We start from the raw sequence: 20,147 nt of genomic DNA, 5'->3' as shown, positions 1-20,147 counted from the left end.
CCCCAGATGGCAGACCCGATTCCTCTGTGAAGTCGGACAACAGTCATCTCTGGGTGTTATCTGAACAGTTAACTCTGCCATCAGTGGAACCTTGTTATCTGGTGATCTGAGTGCCATCAGCAGAGGGACAGGCAGAGGGAAGTAAAGAGGAGATGACAGGAGAGGCCAGTGCCAGCCTTCCCTGGACACTCCCCCACCAGACCCAGCACCACTGTCCCTGTCCGTCCATCGACCCCACTTCCTTACTCTCCCCTGGGCCTGCTCGTCACCCAGGGCCTCCAGCCCACCTCCTCACCCTACGGTATCCTGGACCCCTACTCCCCCCGACACCGCCACCCAAGTGGCTCCTCCTGTGCCCTAAGGGAGCCTTGCCCTGTCCCCACCCAGGACACCAACCTGGCTCTGGGGCCCGCCTGTCCCTGGCTATAGCAGAATCCGTCCCAGGTGACCAAGTGCTCAGCCCTGCCCCCTCCAGATTTTGTGTCAGCTGTTTGCCCTGTAACCTCGGGTCTCTAATGGGATCAAGAAAGTGTGTTGATTTGCAGTTTGTCTGGGGTGTGAGCAATGCTCTGTCTGGCTGTGGACATCTCTGAGTCTCTGAGTTGTGTATGATATTAGGTCAGACCCAGGCTCTGATTCTCCCATCAAGGTGTCTAGCTGTTTTAACACATTTTTGAAAAAACCATCCTTTTACCCACTGAATTACCTTGTCATCTTTCTCACAAATCACCTGGCCTTGTGTACGTCTATTTCAGGCTTTCTCCAGTTCCGCGCATTTTAACTAGAGCGCACTGTTGAGATTAGTTTGCTGAGAATTTCTGTTCGCCACAAATGGGTGTTGAACTTTGTAAAATTCTTTCTCTGCATCTAAGGAAGCGATAATACTTTTGCTGTTTTAGTTTGTTAATATGGTGAGTTACCTTGATTGATTTTCACATGTTAAACTAACCTTATGTTCCTGCAATGAATTGTACTTGGCCATGATCTGTCATTCTTTTTATATTCTTAAGAACTCAATTTGCTAAAATTGTATTAAGTATTTTGGTGTCTCTTTATAGGACAGATGCTGGTCTGTGGTTTTCTTTTCTTATAATGTCTCTGTTTGGTTTTCTTATCAAAACTCCTCTTGGTCATGATGTATTATCTCCCTTGTATTTCTCTGCATTCAATTTGCTAATATTTTGTTTAATTCTTGTATCTATGTTGATAAGGGATATTGGTCTGTAGTTTCCTTTCTATAACGTCTTTGTCTAATTTTGGTAGACAGAGTAGTCCTGACCTTATCAAATCATTTGGGAAGCGTTTCTTCCTCTTCTATTTTCTGGAATAAATTATGTAGGTTTGATGTTATTTCTGCCTTAAATGTTTGGTAGATTTACCAGTGAAACCACCTGGGTTTGAAGTTTTGTTTGGGCAGTTGGGAGCGGGGGGCTAGAAATTCAATTTTAAAAATAGACATAGGACTACTGAGTGTATCTAGTTCTTCTTAAGTGTTTTTGTGGTAGTTTGTATCTCTCAAGGACTTAGTTCAATTCAAATTTCTGGGTACGGATTATTGACAATGTTTATTATCGGTTGGACATGTCGCAGGTCTGCAATGACGCCCCTCTTTCCTTCCGGGCGTTGGGGTTTGTGTCTTCTCTCTGTTTTTCTAGTATAGTCTGGATGACGTTTAATCCACTTTGCTTCTTTTCAAAGAGCCAGCTCTTGGGCTCGTGGGTTCTTCTTTGTCACTTCCCAGAGAGCGAGCCCCGTGCTGTCTCTCTCTTGCCTTGGATTTCAGGTTGGTTGCTTGCCCTGCAGCCCCAGTTCCTGAGGCTTCAAGAAAAGCTGTGAGCTTGCAGTTTGTCTGACTTTTTGTTTTCTTTTAATGGTGAGAGTGATGCTCTTTTGAGTGTCTGAGGTCCCCAGGCAGAAGCCAGCACATGAATTCATTCTCTGCGTGCTCAGCCCCCGTCTAGTCTTTTTTTTTTAATAAGTTTATTTATTGTTGGCTGTGTTGGGTCTTCATTGCTGCGTGTGGGCTTTCTCTAGTTGCGACGAGAGGGGGCTACTCTTCATTGCAGTGTGCGAGCTTCTCATTGCAGTGGCTTCTCTTGTTGCGGAGCACGGGCTCTAGGTGTGTGGGTTTCAGTAGTTGTGGCACATGGGCTCAGTAGTTGTGGCTCGCAGCCTCTAGAGCGCAGGCTCAGTAGTTGTGGCACAGGGGCTTAGTTGTTCTGCGGCATGTGGGATCTTCCCGGACCAGGACTCGAACCTGTGTCCCCTGCATTGGCAGGCAGATTCTTAACCACTGCACCACCAGGGAAGTCCCCCCTGTCTAGTCTTGAAGACAAGCTCCTGCCACACCAGGATCCCAGGCCTAAGCTCTAAATCTACTCCCTGCCCCCCCTCCACACTGGCTGCGTCTCCTGCAGCATCCTCTCATCTGGGTCGGAACGCGCCCACTGACAGCCATGGCTGCACAGTTTGGTGGGAGAACGTGAGGGCCTCAGAGTGACCAGGCGAGCACGCTGATGCTCCCGCTGCTGGCAGGCCTTCGAGGGTGACCACAGGGCAGGGGGAGGGGCACCTGGCCCTCTCCAGACCCCTCCTGCCCTCCTTCTTGGCCCTGTGCCCTCACAGACCCCAACCAAACTCAGGCCCCAGGGCTCTGCTGTCTCAGGATCCGCCTCTGTGCAGATGGCCCTTGATGGATCTGACCACCAGGACCCTGCCCAGCCAGATGGAGGGGGATCAGTCACTGCAGGGGGTGGTGGCAGGAGAAAGAGCCTGGGGTGCTAAGGGCTGGAGACAAAGGTCCCTGCAGATGGGCTCCCGGAACGTTGGGACAAAGAGTAGGGAGGGCCAGGGTCCATCGGGCAAGGTGGGTGCTGAGGGCCCCCGGGTTCCCCATCCTGAGTGAGCCCTTGCAGCTCTTCTATGGCTGGAAGAGGCTGCTGTTGCCCTGGAGGATCCCAGGGTCACTTAGTAGAGACCGAGTCACAGCAGGATGCAGCCTAGGGGAGGGAGAAGGAGAGGGTCATGGCACAGCCCCAGCCCCAGCCCCCCTCCCAGCGTCCAGGCTGCTCCCCCCGAGGATGGGCAGATGGTGGCCTCCCGGAGGAAGCTCCTAACTGGAGCAAGATCTGAGGCAAGCAGCGCCCCCGCTTTGTGGGTTCTCTACGTCGGGGGCACCCTGGGCCTTGGAAAGGGGCGGCAGGGCTGGGAGGCGCTTCTACCCCAGAGAGGGGCCAAGCTGAACCAGCATCCTCCCTAGGGGATGGCACCTGGGTGCTCAGGGCCCTGCACCCCGGGCCCCCGGGCTTATGGGCTGCAGGAGACCCCCCCCCAGGCCAGGAGGGCATCGCTGGGGCCAGGATGCCCCTCCCTGTGCCTCCGCCTGCTTGCCTTCAAATGGGGACAGAAACAGCACCATGTCACAGAGACCACGTCCAGGGGACCACACAACAGTGCCAGGATGGCCCCATTGGCCCGTGGGCTGTGCCACCACCTGGAGCCCCACACTCAGAAGGCCTCGTGCCCACTCACTGCTCTGCTGTCACCGTTTTGGGATCTGGAATCATTTTAACAAGGGGCCCTGCATTTTCAGTTTGTGCTACCGCCTCCCCCACCCCACCCAGATTACACCATGGGTGCCTGTGGCGCTTCTTCCAGGCAGCAGGCCTGAGCCCTGCAGGTGGGAAGCCCTGCGGGGAGTGTGGTGTGCTCCTTTCCCATGGCCTCTGGAAGGAGTTACCAAACTTTGTCGTGTACCGACACGTTTATTACCCTATGGTTCTGGAGGTCACGTGTCTGACATGGGTCTCCTGGGCTAAAGTCAAGTGTCGGCAGCTTGTGCTCTTCCTGGCGGCTCCAGGGGAGAATGTGTTTCCTCACTTTTGCAGCCTCTGGAGGCACTGCATTCCTGGGCTCCTGGCTCCTCTGCCATCTTCAAAGCCACGTGGTGCAGCTCTCTGACACTGCGGCCTTCTTCCTGGCTCCTCTGACCATAGCTGGGGAAGAGTCTGTGATTTTTAAGGACTCACATGACATTGAGCCCATCAGGTAACCCAGGGTAACCTCCCATCTCATCACCAGAAGCACATCTGCGAAGCCCTGTAAACTGGCAGGATCACAGGTTCTGGGCATTAGTATGAGGAAATCTTGGAGGGGCCATCCTTTTGCCCCCCACATATGTGATGGGGTGCAGGTGGGGAGTGGGGTCCCCAGTGCTGGAGTGAATTGAGCCGAGACAGGTGAGGGCTCTGAAGTGGGACCCAGGGATGGCACTGGGGGTCCCAGAGTCAGAGGACCTGGGTCTTTCCAGACCTGCCCCCGCCCTCCACACAGGGTGACCCCAGGCCTCCTGGGCCCTAGGAGGGGCAGCCTGGGCTCTGATTCCTCCCTCCCCCACCCCGTGCTTGGCTGATAGGGACAGGTCCCCTCCCCCAAGGCCACCCTCCCAGGTGTGTGGTCCTCACAGGCTCAGCGCAGGCCCCGTACACAGAAGTGGTGTCATCCTTAGGTGTATTTGTCACCAGGTCAAACGCGGAGCACACATGTCCAAGCCGTGGCTCCGGGCCTGGTGCTGGTGGGAAGAAGACAAGTCTGTGCCCCCCTCCCCCACCCTGTGGATCATCAGGCAGTTCTCCACCCTACCCCGTGATTCTGTTTCCCCCCACCTAAGAGGGGGTGGCTGACCTAGAAGATCTCAGAGGGACCCACAAACGTGTGCTTAGGAGCCAGGCTGGGAGCTGGGGCAGGAAGGAGGGAGGGGCAGGAAAGTCCTGGCCCCTCCCAGAGGCCCTAATCAGCTCTGTCACCAGGCCCTGGCCCACAGAGGACAGTTAGGAAGGGCAGCTGGGCAGCTGGTGCTGTGCCTGACTGATCTGTGATGGAGACCACAGGACCTGGGGACAGGTGGGGGGACAGGGACACTGGGCAGGGGGGCGAGCTGGCACAGAGACTCCAGTCACAGGGCCTGAGCTATCTCCACTGGGCTCAGTCTGGGCCTCAAACTGTATTCTGTATTTCTTTTTTTTTTTAATGTGATTTTTTAGAACAAGTTTAGATTTATAGAAAAATTTCGAAGTTAGTGTAGATGCACCCGTGTACTCCTCATCCAAGCTCCTCTCTTGTTTTGTTTTGTTTTATTTGGTTTTGCTGGGTCTTAGTTGCAGCAGGCAGGCTCTTTAGTTGCAGCTCAAGGGCTCCTTAGTTATGGCATGCGAACTCTTAGTTGTGGCATGCCTGTGGGATCTAGTAGTTCCCTGACCAAGGATCAAAATCAGGCCCCCTGGGAGCGCGGAGTCTTAACCGCTGGACCACCAGGGAAGTCCCTTCCTCTCTTGTTAACATCTTCCATTGGTATGAGTCATTTGTTATAATGATGAACCAATATGATGCATTATATTAACTAAAGTCCATAGTTTATTCACATTTACTTACTTTTCCCCTAGTGCCCTCTGTCTGTCCCAGACCCCCATCCGGGCCCCACGTGACATTTAATTGTCTCGTCTCCCTGGGCCCCTCTGGGCTGGGACAGAGTCTCCAGGCTCATTTGGTGTATTTCCTGCCTCAGTCCCAGAATCGGTCCCAGCATCATTTCTCCGAGGAGACCAGTTCCCTTTACTGCAGGACTTAGAGACCCAGATCCGGGCACGGGATGTGCTCGTTGCTCTTGGGGTGTCATTGCCCTCAGGCCCCCACGGCTGACAGAGCCAGGCTGTGTGTATACTGACTGGTGTGTATCCTCGTAGCCGTGGTACCTTTATATGCATCCACCTGCATCTATGTGAAGCTACACTCGGCTTCAGACTCACATCTCCACCTTGGATGCATCAGGGCAGGGGTCACTCCAGCCTCCACCCCTGCTGACTTGGAACCCCCTGCCCAGGCGAGAAGCTGGATCCCTCGGGTCCCCATCCCGTCCCTCAGCTGCTCACGTCCAGCCTGGACGGCAGTGTGGAGACTACTCCCTACACCCCATGGGAACTGACTTCATCAACAGAGTGCATGCCCTGTGTGGCCCCTTAGCCCTTAGTCTCACGGTCCCACTCAGTCCTAGGGTGACCCAGGCAGCACCTGGTGCCCAGGGAGGTGGTTCCAAACACTCGTGAACGGTGGGTTGTCCTGCCTTGTCTGCACTTGGGTAGCAGGACTGCACCTCAGGATGTTCATCTCGCACCTGCGGGGGGACTTCTTGCTGTTTCCTGTTGGGGGCATGAACATGGAGCTGCTGTGAACGGTGCTGTTCAAGTCTTTTTGTGGAGGTCTCAGCTCTCTTTGAATGTTTCCCTGAACAAGAGGATTCCAGGCCCCTCCCGTCACTTCTCTAGGGAGCCCAGCGCCTCGGGGGCAAATGGTGCTTAGAAACCGAACCTTGTGACAGGTGACGCTGAGGCTCTTGGGGTTTCCCAGGATATAGCTAGGGAATGCACACACGGGCTGACACGTGAACACACACGGGCTCCCACACCTCACATCTACAGTTCAGTATCTATATTGAAACCACCAGCTCTCCCCAGTCCCAGTTCCACACTGCGGGGTTTACTGCAATCCCCTCACCTACCGGCAGCCCTCTCTGGCAGGTGAAACCCGGTTCCAGTCCCTAATCCCTCAACTTGTTTGGGTAGTGCTCACGTGTCACCATCTCCCACCCGTTACCCTCTCCCGAGCACAAGCCTTTTCGCTCAGCAGCACCCTCGCCTCTTCCCTGCAGCGTGACCCCCTCTCGGGCGAGCACAACTCCCACCCGAATCTGCCCAGCCCAGGCTTTGGACTGCACGGCTCAGAGGAAGGTGGGGGAGACTGTGGGCAGAGCCCGTGACTTTCCAGCATTTCAGAGGGTGTGTGGCAGCGTCTCCTTCCATCTGCACTTTCCCGATGAGTGAACAGGTGTTTCTTGGTCGTGGTTCATCTTTGAGGAAGTATCTACACAAGCTGTTGCCCATTTAAATCATGTTGGGCGTTGTCTCAGAGGGTTGTAAGAGTTCTCTCCCCTCCCTCCTTTCTTTCTAAATCTGGATACAAGTCCTTTATCAGATACGTGCATTACAGATATTTTTCTCCAGTTAGGGGATTGTACTTTCATTTTCTTAACAGTGTCACTCTAAGTGTAAGTTTTAAATTTTGGCAAAGTCCCATTTACCAATTTTTTGTTTCTTTCAGTGGTTTTTGAGTCCCCTCTGCCTTCCTTCAGGTCATGAGGATTTTCTGCTATGGTTTCTTCTGGGTGTTTTACAGTTTTAATTTCTACATTTAAGTGTAAGATCCATTTGGAATGAATTACAAGTCGAGCATCAAGTCTCTTGTCTTCTCCCACACAGGTGACACAGTTGTTCCAGAAACATTTGTTAAGAAGGCCGCACTTACCCTCTCTCGAAAACAAGTGACCATGTACGTGTGGGTCTTTTTCTGGGCTACTGATCTATTGATCTGTACATTACCCTCCATTAATACCACACTCCCATGGTTACTGCATCTTTGTAGTAAGTCACCAAGGGCTCAGTGTGCAATCCGCGCTGTGAGTCGGTGCCTGGGGTCCCATGTGTGGACTTGTATCTGGGTGACTCCACAGCACAGGGCTGCTGCCCCCATCCCCTACAGCCTGTCCCCTACCCCAGAGCCTCCTCCACTGTCCCGCAGAGACCACCAGCCAGGAATACCCGGCCCAGGGGGCAGCCCCAATTGGCCAGACATGCTGTGTCCCCACGGCCTGGGGAGGCATGCCAGGCGAGCCCAGGCGTGCGAGGCAGAGGATGGGGACTCCCTGACTCCCTGGCATCCTGGTCCTAACCCCACCCTGCCCCCAGGACAACCTGAAGGACCTTTGGTCGGCCAGTACCTGACTGCAGGTGGTGTGGTGAACTGAGTGAGGGCTTTGGCCACCCTAACTGACCCACATCCCAGGCTCTCCTGCCCTCCCGCCCTCTGACCCTTGACCCATGACCCTTCCTGGCAGGGAGGGCGCAGACCACAGGCTGGGCCTGGAGGAAGAACCACTGCAGCAGCCCTGGGTCCGGCCCAGCTCATCATCCTCTCCCCGTGGGAACTGAGGCCAAGGTCACACGTAGAAGAGTCTGCAGACCCCAGAACTCCAGGTCCAGCTGTCCACCTCCCACGCCCACGCGCAGTGCCGCCTGCTCCTCGGAGGTCCCAGGCCAGGGCCGCAGCTGCAGTCGGACCTCCACTCTGCGACCGCGACCCAGTGGGCAGGTAAGGGGTGGCCGGGCGTCGAGTCCCTCCTGTCCCAGCATCTGTCCAGCCCTGCCCGGCAGGTGCTACGGGGCCTCTGCTTTTCAAGCCAGGCGCTCCTTCTGGTGGACACGCGGGAAACTGCAGGACTCCGGACGGAGCTGAGCTCGCGGCAGAAATAAATCCACTTTACTTGTGGGTGACACGATCACATACATAGAAAAACAAAAATCTTCTGCAAACACCAGAATAAATGAATTCAGCGAGGCTGTGAGGCACAAAATGAATATGCAAAAATTACTGTATTTCTAAATATCATCCACCAGTAATTGGAAAATAGAAAACACAAAACAATTTCCTATAGAATTAAAAAAAAAAAAAAAACCCACTAATGATACATTTAAAGAAAGGTGTGCAAAGTCAATACAACAAAAAGTACAAAACGTCGCCGAGAGACATTTTAAGAGCCCTAAAGAGAGATGTGTCATGTTTCTGGATTGTTAAGATAGCAATTATATCCATTTTGATTTATAGCCTCGTGCAATCCAAATCAATTTGCCAGCGGCCCTACCTCTTGCAGAGATTGCCAGTCTGATTCTAAAGTTAATATGAAAATGGAAAGGACCTGGGATAGCCAGGAAAATTTAGAGGAAAAAGACAAAGATGGCTCACTCATCCTCTCCAACATCAAGACATACTCTAGAGCTGTAATAACCAAAACCATGCATTGGGGAAGGATGCACACAAAGATAAAAGGAACAGAACAGAGTAGATATAGATCCCAGAGCTGCAGGACCACTTGATTAACGACCACGATGTCACTGATATTGAATGGGGAACAGGTGGCCTTTTCGATCAGTGGTGCTGGGCTGATAAGATAAGCGTGTGGGAAGAAGTGAAACTGGGGCCCCATTTACATCAGACACAAAACTTAATTCACGATGGGTTTATGTGAAACGGGGGTGTTGACACAATGAAGCTTCTATACAAAACAGGAGAGTATCTTCAGTACCATGGAGTTCTTCTCACCCACAGAACGGAGTCAGTTCCACATGTACACAACCACCTCGGTGGAACTCAGCATCGTTCCGCTGAGCAGAGGACATCCACACGGCACATGTGACACTTCCATGTGCAGCGTTAGAATCAGCAAAACTAACCTACAGTGACAAAAATCATGACAGCGGCTGCCTCTGAGGGTGGAGGAGGGTCTTGGCTAGAAGGAGACATGAGGAAACCTTCCAGGTGATATGTCTTGTTTTGGGTGGTGGTCACACAGGTGTTACAATCGTCACACTTCATTGAACTGGAGTCTCACAGTCTGTGAATTCTGTTGTATATTAGCGTTATCTCAGAAAAATATACATCTATAGACTTCCGGTTTCTGCTCTGACACATAAAGAGCTTGGAAGTCATGATTTCCATCCTCACAACAAGGAAGTGAAGAACAAACTGAAGGCCAAGTGAAGTCCCATGGGAGAATCCAGGTCACAGGGCAAACCTCTGTCCCCAGACTGGACAGGCAGATGACTACAGAGACGCTCCCACTGAGCAGAAGATTCAGAGCCTGAGAACACGTGCAGAGTGTCTGCTGGACACTGAGCCTGGGAGCTTGGGCGTTAAAACTTCCTGGGGCACCAGTCCTGGGCGTGCTTGCACTTTGATGAGAGTTTCCTGCAGGAGCTGCACCAGGCTCTCAGGGAGAAGATCCAAGAAAAAAAGCCTTCAGGTTTCAAGCAGGGAGAGCGGAAATAATCAACTAGAAATGCACCCAGAGCTTTCTGTTGTCTGTGACAGAAGCCTGCCCTCAAGGAAAACCACTTCACCAGACCTGGGGAAGGACAGGTAGGCCACTCAGTCCCCTCCAGCCTTCCTGTAAGCCCACTAAAAAACTGAGACTTACTCATGGGATTATTGAACCTTTCCCCCACCCAATCAACAGGGCTCCAGCATAATAACACTGGATCACAACTGAGAGGGCTGTGGACATAAGCTCTATTTAAGGAGGAGCTTCTAGGGAAACCAAAGGCAACAGAAGAGAAAGGACCAGGACACCAGAGGAATTTGAAGCCTCACAAACAGTCAACACACCCCAACTCCAGCCAGGTAAACACAAATCCTCACACTAAAGACCTATTTGTCTCGGCTCCTATTAGCCAGTACACTGTAACCAGTTTCCACCAAAAAAATCACAAGGCATGCTAAAAGCAAGGAAAACAGTCTGAAAAGATAAAGCAAGTAATAAACCAGACTCAGATAAGGCAGAGATTGGCAACTATCAGACTGAGAACTTAAAATAACTATGATAATATGCTAAGGGCTCTAATGGAAAGAGTGAACACTATGCAAGAACAGATGGGTAATGTAATCAGAGAGATGAAAACTCTAAGGAAGAGCCAAAAGGAAATGCTAGAAATTAAGAACACTGTAACAGAAATGAAGAACTTCCAGTCAATATCTTACTGGAGTCCTCAATGATGTGATAAGAAAAGGAAACAAAAGGTGTACAGATTGGGAAGAAGACATAAAATTTTCTCTGTTTGAAGATGCCATGATTGTCCATTTAGAAAAATCCCAAAGAATAGACAACAAACAAATTCCTAGAACTAATATGGTATTGTAACAAGGTTGCAGGGTAGGTTAATATTACAGTCAGTTGTTATATTTTATATATTGCTATATACCAGAAGTGAAGAATTGGAATTTGAAATTAAAAACACAATGCCATTTACATTAACACTTCCCAAAATTAAGTACTTAGGAATACTCTAACAAAGTATGTACAAGATCTATATGAGGAAAACAACACAGTTCTGATGAAAGAAATCAGGAGTCTAAATAAATGTAGAGATTTCCATGTTCATGGGTAGGAAGACAGTGTTATTAAGATGCCGAACATTCCCAACTTGATCATAGGTCCAGCACAATCCCAATCCAAATCCCAACAAGCTATTTTGTGAATGTTAACAGACTGATTCTAAAGTATACGTGGAGGCTTCCCTGGTGGCGCAGTGGTTAAGAATCCACCTGCCAATGCAGGGGACATGGGTTCGAGCCCTGGTCCGGGAAGATCTCACATGCCGTGGAGCAACTAAGCCTGTGCGCCACAACTACTGAGCCTGTGCTCTAGAGCCAGTGAGCCACAACTACTGAAGCCTGCGTGCCTAGAGCCCATGCTCCTCAACAAGAGAAACCACCGCAATGAGAAGCCCATGCACCGCAACAAAGAGTAGCCCCCACTCGCCATAACTAGAGAAAACCCACGTGCAGCATTGAAGACCCAATGCAGCCAAAAATAAAATAAGTTAAATAAATAAATAAATTGTTTTTAAAAGTTTAAAAATATAAATAAATAAATTTTACGTGGAAAAGCAAAAGACACGAAATAGCCAACATGATATTGAAGAAAAAGAACAAAGTTAAAGGACGGACACTACCCAACTTCAAGACTTACTATAAAGCTATGATAATATTGATGAGAGAATAGACAAATAGATCAATGGAATAGGATAGAGAGCCCCAAAATAGACTCATATAGAACAGTCATCTGATCTTTGACAAAGGAGCAAAGGCAATTCAATGGAGAAAAGACAAGCTTTTCAACAAATGGTGCTCAACATTGCTCGTCCACATGCAAAAAATGAATCTTAACACTGACCTTCCACAAAAATTAATTCAAAATGGATCATAAACCTAAATGTGAAATGAAAAAATATAAAACTTCTAGAAGATAACATAGGAGAAAAATCTAGATGACCTCGGGTTTGGTGATGCGTTTTAAGATGCAATACCAAAGGCAAGATCCATGAAGGAAAAAAATGGATAAGTTGGACTTCATAAAAATTATAAACTTCTGCTCTGTAAGAGACACAATTATAAGAATGAAAAGACAAGCCACAGAATGGGAGAAAATCTTTGCGAAACATGAGTCACATAAAGGACTGTTATCCAAATACACAAAGAATTCTTAAAACTCAACAATGACAAAGCAGGCAATCCAAATACAAAAATAGGCAAAAAACCTAACCAGACACCTCGCCAAAGGAGATATAGAGATGGCAAGTGAGCACATGAAAAGATGCTCACCATCATACGTCGTCAAGAAACTGCAAGTTAGAGCAACAATGAGCTACCACTACCCGCCTATTAGGATGGCTAAAAATCAAAAACACCGACAACACCAAACGCTGGCGAGGATGTGAAGCAACAGGGACTCTTGTTCATTACTGGTGGGAATGCAAAATGGAACAGCTACTCTGGAAGACAGTTGAGCAGTTTCTCACCCTACGATCCAGCAATCATGCTCCTAGGTATTCATTTTCGCAAGTGAGTTGAAAACTTATGTCCACACAAAAACCTGCACACAGATGTTTATAGCAGGTTTATTCATAATTGCCAAAAACTGGAAGCAACCAAAGGGTCTTCAGTAGGTGAATGGATAAGCAAATTGTGGACCATCTCGACAGTGGAATATTCGGTGATAAAAAGAAATGCGGGGGATGGTGGTGGTGGTGGGATGAATTGGGAGATTGGGATTGACATATATTGACTAATAAGAACCTGCTGTATAAAAAATAAAATAAAATTCAAAAATAAAAAAGAAATGCACTATCAAGCCATGAAAAGACCTTAAATGTATACTGCTTAGTGAATGGAGCCCATCTGAAAAGACTGCATACATATGATTCCAACTCTAAGACATTCTGGAAAAGGCAAAACTATGGAGACAATAAAAAGATCAGGGGTTGCAAAGGGTTCAGGAGAGAAAGATGAATCGGGGGAGCACAGATGATTTTTTAGTGCAGTGAAACGCTTCTGTATGATACTGTAATGGTGGACACACGTCATTATGCATTTGTCAAAACCCATAAAATATACAACACCAAGAGCGAACCCTAATGTCTACTGTGGATGTTAGTTAATAATAATGTATCAATACTGACTCATCAGGACTGACTTCCCTGGTGGTCCAGTGGGTAAGACTCTGTGCTCCCAATGCAGGGGGCCCAAGTTTCCCTGGTCGGGAGCTAGATCCCACAAGCCACAGCTAAGAGTTCGCATGCCACAACTAAAGACCCCGCATGCCGTAAGTAAGACCTGGCACAGCCTAAATAAGTAAATAAAATAAATATTAAAAAAATACCAACTCATCAATGATAACAATATACCTCACTAACACAAGATGTTCATGATGGGAAAATTGTGGGGGGCGGGTGTATCGGAACTCTGTACTCTCTGCTCAACTGTCTGTAAACCTAAAACTGCTCTAAAAAATAAAATTTTAGTTACTTTTAAATGATTATACAACTTCACATACAACTTCGCTTCATAACAATAGGCTTTAAATGTCTGCAGATCTTTTGTGTTACTGTGGTCACATACTTTACCTCCAAGTACGCTATAAACCACACGGTACACTGTTTCAGTTGTTGCTTTAAAATAGTAACTTTTATCCTTTAAATGTTTTTTAAATGAGAAAAAAAATGTCTTCTTATTCAGGCATTTCCATTTCCAGAGCTTGTCTTACTTTGTCCAGCTGTAGAGTTTTCCTCTGCTATCACATCCTACTGTCTCCAGAACATCCTTTTACATTTCTCGAAGTGCAGGTACACTGGCAAATAGAGTCTCTCGGCCACTGTTTGACTGAAAAACTTTGTTTCACATTCCTTTTTTGAACGATATTTACTCTGGTTAAATAACTCAATGTACATAGTCTCTTTTTCTCTTTTCTTTTTTTCTTTACTGATTTAACGATGACTCCCCCTCAGATTTTTTTTTTTTTTTTTTTTTTTGGCTACTTTGGGTCTTCGTTGCTGCTCACAGGCTTTCTCTAGTTGCGACGAGCGGGGCCTACTCTTCGTTGCAGTGTGTGGGCTTCTCATTGCAGTGGCTTCTTTTGCTGCAGAGCACGTGGGCTCAGTAGTTGTGGCTTGTGGGCTCTAGAACGCAGGCTCAGTAGTTGTGGTGCACAGGCTTAGTTGCTCTGCATCATGTGGGATCTTCCCAGACCAGGGATCAAACCCGTGTCCCCTGCATTGACAGGCGGATTCTTAACCACTGCGCCACTGGGGAATTCCCCTGTCTTTGTTTCTGTGTACTGTGTTTTTCCTCCTGGGGATGTTTTTAATCTTCTCTCTCTCTCACTGGCTTTCAGCAATACACAACGTGCTTTGGCCTGTTTTTCTTTAGGTTTATCCTATTTGGAATTCATTGAGATGGTTAGATCTCTGGTTATAGTTTCATCAAATATGGAAAGTTCAGGGCCATTAATTCCCCAAATATCATTTTAGTTTATTCCTCCTCCTCTCCTTCTGGGGCCCCAGATAATTTATGAAAGACTGTTCAATACTCCCAGGTGATTCTGTTAATTTTTTCCTGGCTTTTTCTCTCTGTGTTTCATTTTGGACGGTTTCTATTAGTATGTCTTCAATTTTACTGTTCTTTTCCTCTGTGTGTAATCCGTCAATAACTCCATCTAGGATGTATTGTTTTCAATGTAGAGATTTTATCGTTTGTGTCTAGATGTTTCATTCAGGTCTTTTTACAGCTTCCATTTTTCTCATCACACTCACGTTTCCTCTACCTGAACATACTTGTAACAGCTCTTTCAGCATCCCTGCCTGTGAACTCCATCATTTCTGGATCTGTTTAGAGTGACTGACTTTTTTTCTGGTTATAGGTCATCTTTTCTTAAAATTTCTTTTCATGCCTGGTAATTTTTAAAAACTTATTTTTTTAAATTGTGTCAAAATACGTATAACATAAACTTGACCATCTTAACCATTTTTCAGTGTACAGTTCAGTAAAGTACATTCACATTGTGGTAAACCAATCTCCAGAACTCTTTTCATCTTGTAAAACTGAAACTCCATCCCCACTAAACAACCCCCCTCCCCCTTCCCAAGCCCTGGCACCCAACTTTCTACTTCCTGTCTCTATGAATTTGACATCTCTAAGGACCTCATGCAAGGAGAGTCATACAGGATTCATCTTTTTGTGACCGTGCCTAGTAGTGTTTGATTGGACGCCAGACCTTGTGCACACTCTATGGTTGGTGGCTGGATTTTGCTATGTTACTTCAAACGTTTGGGGCTGTGTTCCTGAATGCCATTAAGTCATTTGGAATCTGCCAGATCCTTCTGAGGCTTGCTCGTCAACTTTGTCAGGGTGGGTCTGGAGAAGCGGTCACCCTTGTGCTAACTTCACTCCACTGCTAAGTTGATGGGACCTGGCCAGAGCCGGGTATCACGAGGTTTCTCCAATCAGCTGGGGGACCATGAGACGTTCCCAGGCCTGTGTGAGCACCCAGAATCCTCTGCCTGCTCCCCTCAGATGGTTCTTGTCCCTGACCTCGTTCCTGGTGTTGACGCTTTCCTCTCAAGCACTGGCAGGACCCCAGGGGACCCCTCCGGGGGCCTCTGGAACTCACTGTGTGCAGGTGTCTCCTCCCTGGCTCGCGGCCTCACGAGTTCTGGCCGCCTGGGGCTCCCCACCCCCTCACAGCTGCCTCCAGGTGCGCTGTGGTCACTGTGGCTCTCGCCTCACCCTTTGCCCTTCTCTCAGGGGCTGTCCCACGCTGCCCCTTGCCCAATGTCTGAAACCGCTATTTTGTGTACTTTCCCCAGCGTCTAGCTGCCTACAGTGGGGGGGTTGCACATGCCCCCTGTAACCCCATCTTGGCCGGAAGCAGGTATCCTGGGTGGAGGATCCTTACTGACCTCACTGGGCTGGATTCGGAAAGGTGGAGACGGCCTGGAGCACACGTTACACTCACACGGAATGAGCTCCCCTCCCAACACAGCAGAGCCTCTTCATCTCTTCTCTTCACGAGAACAGCACTTGGAGCATGCCTGGTGGAGACCCTGAGGGTCCTGCGCTGGCTGTGTCCTCTGTCCTTCTGTTCACGCTGTCCCAGATGTTACAGGGACCCTGAGCTCCAGGTAGTTTGGAGAATATGGACCAACAGTCCAGGGACAGGAGCATCTCTCTCTCTCTGAGATGGCTGGCAGGGTGGCTGTGCCTGTCCTGGAAGACGAGTGCCATGGGACACAGGCCATGTCCTCGGTGGATAGGTCTTTCCTTTACTCAGCTGTCACCAGGGCTGCAGAAGACAGTCCCCCCACGCACACACATGCCCCCAACTCTGATCTCCTTCATGCTCCCCCTGTCACCCCCAGAGCCCACCCCTGGGGAGGACCACCCCCCAGGTCCCTCCTCCCCAGGGCAGCAGCCCACCCACCAAGGGTGGCCCAGCCCCACTTTCCTCTGGGTACCCCTGTCCCTGGCTGGCTGAGGCTCTCTGGGCATCTCCCAGGCTCCTCCCTGGGAGTCCTCCCCCTGACCCTTCTCACTTCAGATCCCACCTTAGGCCAGTGGCTTGTGACGCCTGGGGAAGCAGGACCCCCGTGTCTGGCCCCAAAGACCACAGCCTCAGCCAGAGACCTCCCCATGGGCTACCCGGGAGCTGAATGCACCCATGGCCTTCACTCGTCACTCACTCATTCCACAGTTAGAAATCCACAGTAAGGTCATGAGATCACTTGTTTTAAGGCCCTTGACGACACCACTTGTCAACAGCATCTCTTCCCAAGCCCGTGCGACACGTGGGACACAACCTTGCAACACAGGGAACTGCGTCTCAGAAACCTTGCAAACGTGACCCCCAAGATGATCGCTCAGTTTATATTGCATTTTCGTTATTAACTAGGTGAAATCTTTTTAATGTGCACATGGTCATTTACATTTCTTCAATGAATTGTTTATTTATTTGGTTATTACTGATTTTATATGAGGGACTTAAACTTTTTGTTATTACTGGGTTGCAAGAGTGAGGAGGTGGTCCTTTGTGTACTAAGGATACTCACCTGAGAGGGTCTTCAGGGGGACCCATGTGGGATCTGTTAACTCCTTCCCATCACCTAGCGCCCTCCCACCCCCTTCGGCCTGGCCAGGTGTTGGTCCAATGTTAGCCAGTCAGAGCAATCACATCCTCGAGCTGCTGATTGGTCTGCTTCCCAGGGCTCAGCCAATCAGAGCCTTCCTTGGAGGTGCGGCCCTCTGTGCTCCCTAAGCCCCGCCAAGTCCCCTGGCGGGCCCTGGGCACCAGCATGTCACCTGTTGTCCCTGCCTCCTCCACCGTGGTCTCCTAGGGTCCCATCTCCATCAACCTGGTGCATGGGACCCGGATGCAGCACCTGGAGGCGCTGGGACCAGTTTGTTGAGAGAATAAGTGAGCACCGTCTGCTAGAGGGAGGCCTGAGGTGGGGGGGTCTCCAGGCCTCCCTCTAGCAAGATGCTGTCCCCCGAAAAATCCAGTTGAATACACCCCTAGGGTGTTCAAGGGAGCCAGCCAGAGACAGAGCCAGGGCGAGGCTCCCCCAGGGCATAGGAGGGGCCACCCGGGTGGATGTGTGTGGGTGGGGGAAGCAGGGTCTAGGAGGCCGTGAGGTGGGGCAGTGGGCTGGAAGCCCAGGGTGACCAGCAGGCTCAGGGGAGAGTAAGGAGGTGGGGCGGATGGACGGACAAGTACAGTGGTCGCCTTGGCACTGCAGGACCGGGGACAGGGGTGGTGGGCCTGGTGGGGAGTGTCCAGCGAAGGCTGGCACTGGCCTCTCCTGTCATCTCCTCTTTACTTCCCTCTGCCTGTCCCTCTGCTGATGGCACTCAGATCACCAGATAACAAGGTTCCACTGATGGCAGAGTTAACTGTTCAGATAACACCCAGAGATGACTGTTGTCCGACTTCACAGAGGAATCGGGTCTGCCATCTGGGGCGGGGGCTGCAGGGCCCCTTCCTGGCCAGAGGGACTCGGGCACTGGGTCTGAGTCATCCACTTCCTCCCTCTGGATTGGATGACCAGCATCCCTCCCCTGACCCTGTCCTGCTCTGTGAGGATAAGAGGCAGGGAGAGAGGGCTGGGCAAAAGCAGCTGGACACGCCAAGGTGAGAACCCCCAGTGGGAGCCTGACACCTGGGTGTCACCGTGGAGCAGGATGGCTGAGCCTCAGATCTGGAGCACTGAGGCCCCAGACCCCCTGGCCTGGACAGAGCCCCTGATCACCAGGGGCCCCGACTCCACCTACACCCCACAACCTGCACCCCATACCCTGCAGACCCCACACCCTGCAGACCCCGCACCCCACAGACACCCCACCCCACAGAACCCACACCCCACAGACCCCCAGCCAAGCTCCAGCTGCCCCTCCGCGCTCCTTCCAGATGCTCCATCTGCCGGTGCTGGCGCTGCCCCTCCTGGTGAGCCTGGTCCATGCGGCCGCTGGTGAGTCCTGACCCTGGGCCCGTTCTGTCTCTGTCCACTCACCCCACCCCCCACAAGCCCAGGGATGGGTGGGTGGGTTCAGAGAAGCCCAGGGTGGTGCTGGCACAGGGAAGGGCTGAGCCCGATGGCTGGGTCGTGTCGTGTCCTGAAGGCACTTCCTGCCCCAGCCTCAGACCAGGCTCTGCAGCGAGCAGGCATCGTAGGGGGACGGGAGGCCCCTGGGAGCAAGTGGCCCTGGCAGGTGAGCCTGAGATTCAGCACCCAGTACTGGAAACACATCTGCGGGGGCTCCCTGATCCACCCCTGGTGGGTGCTGACCGCGGCCCACTGCGTCGGACCGTGAGTCTCCACAGGGCCTGGCGGGTAGGGGTGGGCCTGGGGCTCTACCCACGCTCCTGGGTGTCCCGGAGGTGGCTCAGCCCCTGAGTAGGTGGCCCTCTCTCTCCCCAGGCAAGTCCAAGACCCCACAGTCCTCAGGGTGCAGCTGCGGGAGCAGCACCTCTATTACCAGGACGAGCTGTTGCCCATCAGCAGGGTCATCCCCCACCCCAACTACTACATAGTTGAGAACGGGGCGGACATCGCCCTGCTGGAGCTTGGGGACCCCGTGAACATCTCCAGCCACGTCCATCCGGTCACCCTGCCCCCTGCCCCGGAGACCTTTCGCCCGGGGACTCGGTGCTGGGTGACAGGCTGGGGCAACTTGAACAGTGGACGTGAGTGTCAGGGACCGCTGGAGGGGGACTTGGGCACATCACAGCTCCACCACCTGGGGTTTCCTCTGGGGAACAGGGTCCCAACCGGCCGGCTCAGGGCGGTGATCCCACACTCTCCTGATGCAGCATCCTTCCTCTCCTCTCACCCCCAGAACCCCTGCCACCGCCATTTCCCCTGAAGCAGGTGAAGGTCCCCGTCGTGGAAAACAGCATCTGTGACATGAAATACCACACTGGTCTGTACACAGGGGACAACATCCCGATCGTCCGGGACGACATGCTCTGTGCCGGGAATAGCAAGAGGGACTCCTGCCAGGTGGGTCTCGCGTCCCCCTGCAGCCCCCAGCCGCCCAGGCCTCACAGCCACCGCTGACCCCTCCCCTCCCCAGGGCGACTCCGGAGGGCCCCTGGTCTGCAAGGTGAATGGCACCTGGCTGCAGGCGGGTGTGGTCAGCTGGGGCGACGGCTGTGCTCAGCCCAACCGGCCAGGTATCTACACCCGCATCACCCACTACTTGGACTGGATCCACCAGTATGTCCCCGAGGAGCCCTGAGCCCGGTCCCCAGGGTTGCCACCTGGGTCAGCGGAGAAGACAGTCCCTTCCTGTCCCCACACCGCTGCTTCCTGCTGAGGCGGCATCCTTCCCCACCTTCCCTGGCCCCCTGCCCTGAGCACCCCCTGTTGACGCCCCTGCCCCGAGCCCAGGGAGCGGGCAGTGGGCACTAACGCTCATTAAAGATCATGAAAAGCAGATGTGGTCGTCGCTGTGTTTCTGGCTGTGGGTGTCGCTGAGGGAGAGGGAAGGGTCCAGGGCCCAGCCAGGTTCAGCCACCCTCTCTGTGGGTCCCTGGGCCCTGAGCACCTGCCTTGCTGTGGGGATGGCCCCGCCCTGCCCCTTGCACCCAGGCCCACTTCTCTGCATGCTGGCTTGTATAGAGCACACATCTCCTGAAGGGAAGAGTCGTCCCCTGC

At 51.5% G+C, this 20,147-nt stretch overlaps 1 protein-coding gene across 1 annotated transcript; it reads left to right on the top strand.

The window, feature by feature from the left end:
• The first annotated feature begins 17,935 nt into the window (after positions 1 to 17,935).
• Positions 17,936 to 19,945, top strand: LOC111184996 (tryptase-2-like). The gene is made up of 6 exons (XM_022594107.3): positions 17,936 to 18,121; positions 18,398 to 18,458; positions 18,626 to 18,797; positions 18,909 to 19,174; positions 19,327 to 19,490; positions 19,564 to 19,945. The coding sequence occupies exons 2-6, from the start codon at positions 18,398 to 18,400 to the stop codon at positions 19,726 to 19,728; spliced, it is 828 nt and encodes a 275-aa protein (XP_022449815.2). The 5' UTR covers positions 17,936 to 18,121; the 3' UTR covers positions 19,729 to 19,945.
• Positions 19,946 to 20,147: the final 202 nt, after the last annotated feature.

Source organism: Delphinapterus leucas, chromosome 15 (assembly GCF_059928025.1).
Source record: "Delphinapterus leucas isolate spDelLeu-1000000601 "Yukka" chromosome 15, BTC_Dleu_Yukka2, whole genome shotgun sequence".
Taxonomy (NCBI): Eukaryota; Metazoa; Chordata; class Mammalia; order Artiodactyla; family Monodontidae; genus Delphinapterus; species Delphinapterus leucas.
This window is presented reverse-complemented; position numbering and strand designations above follow the sequence as displayed.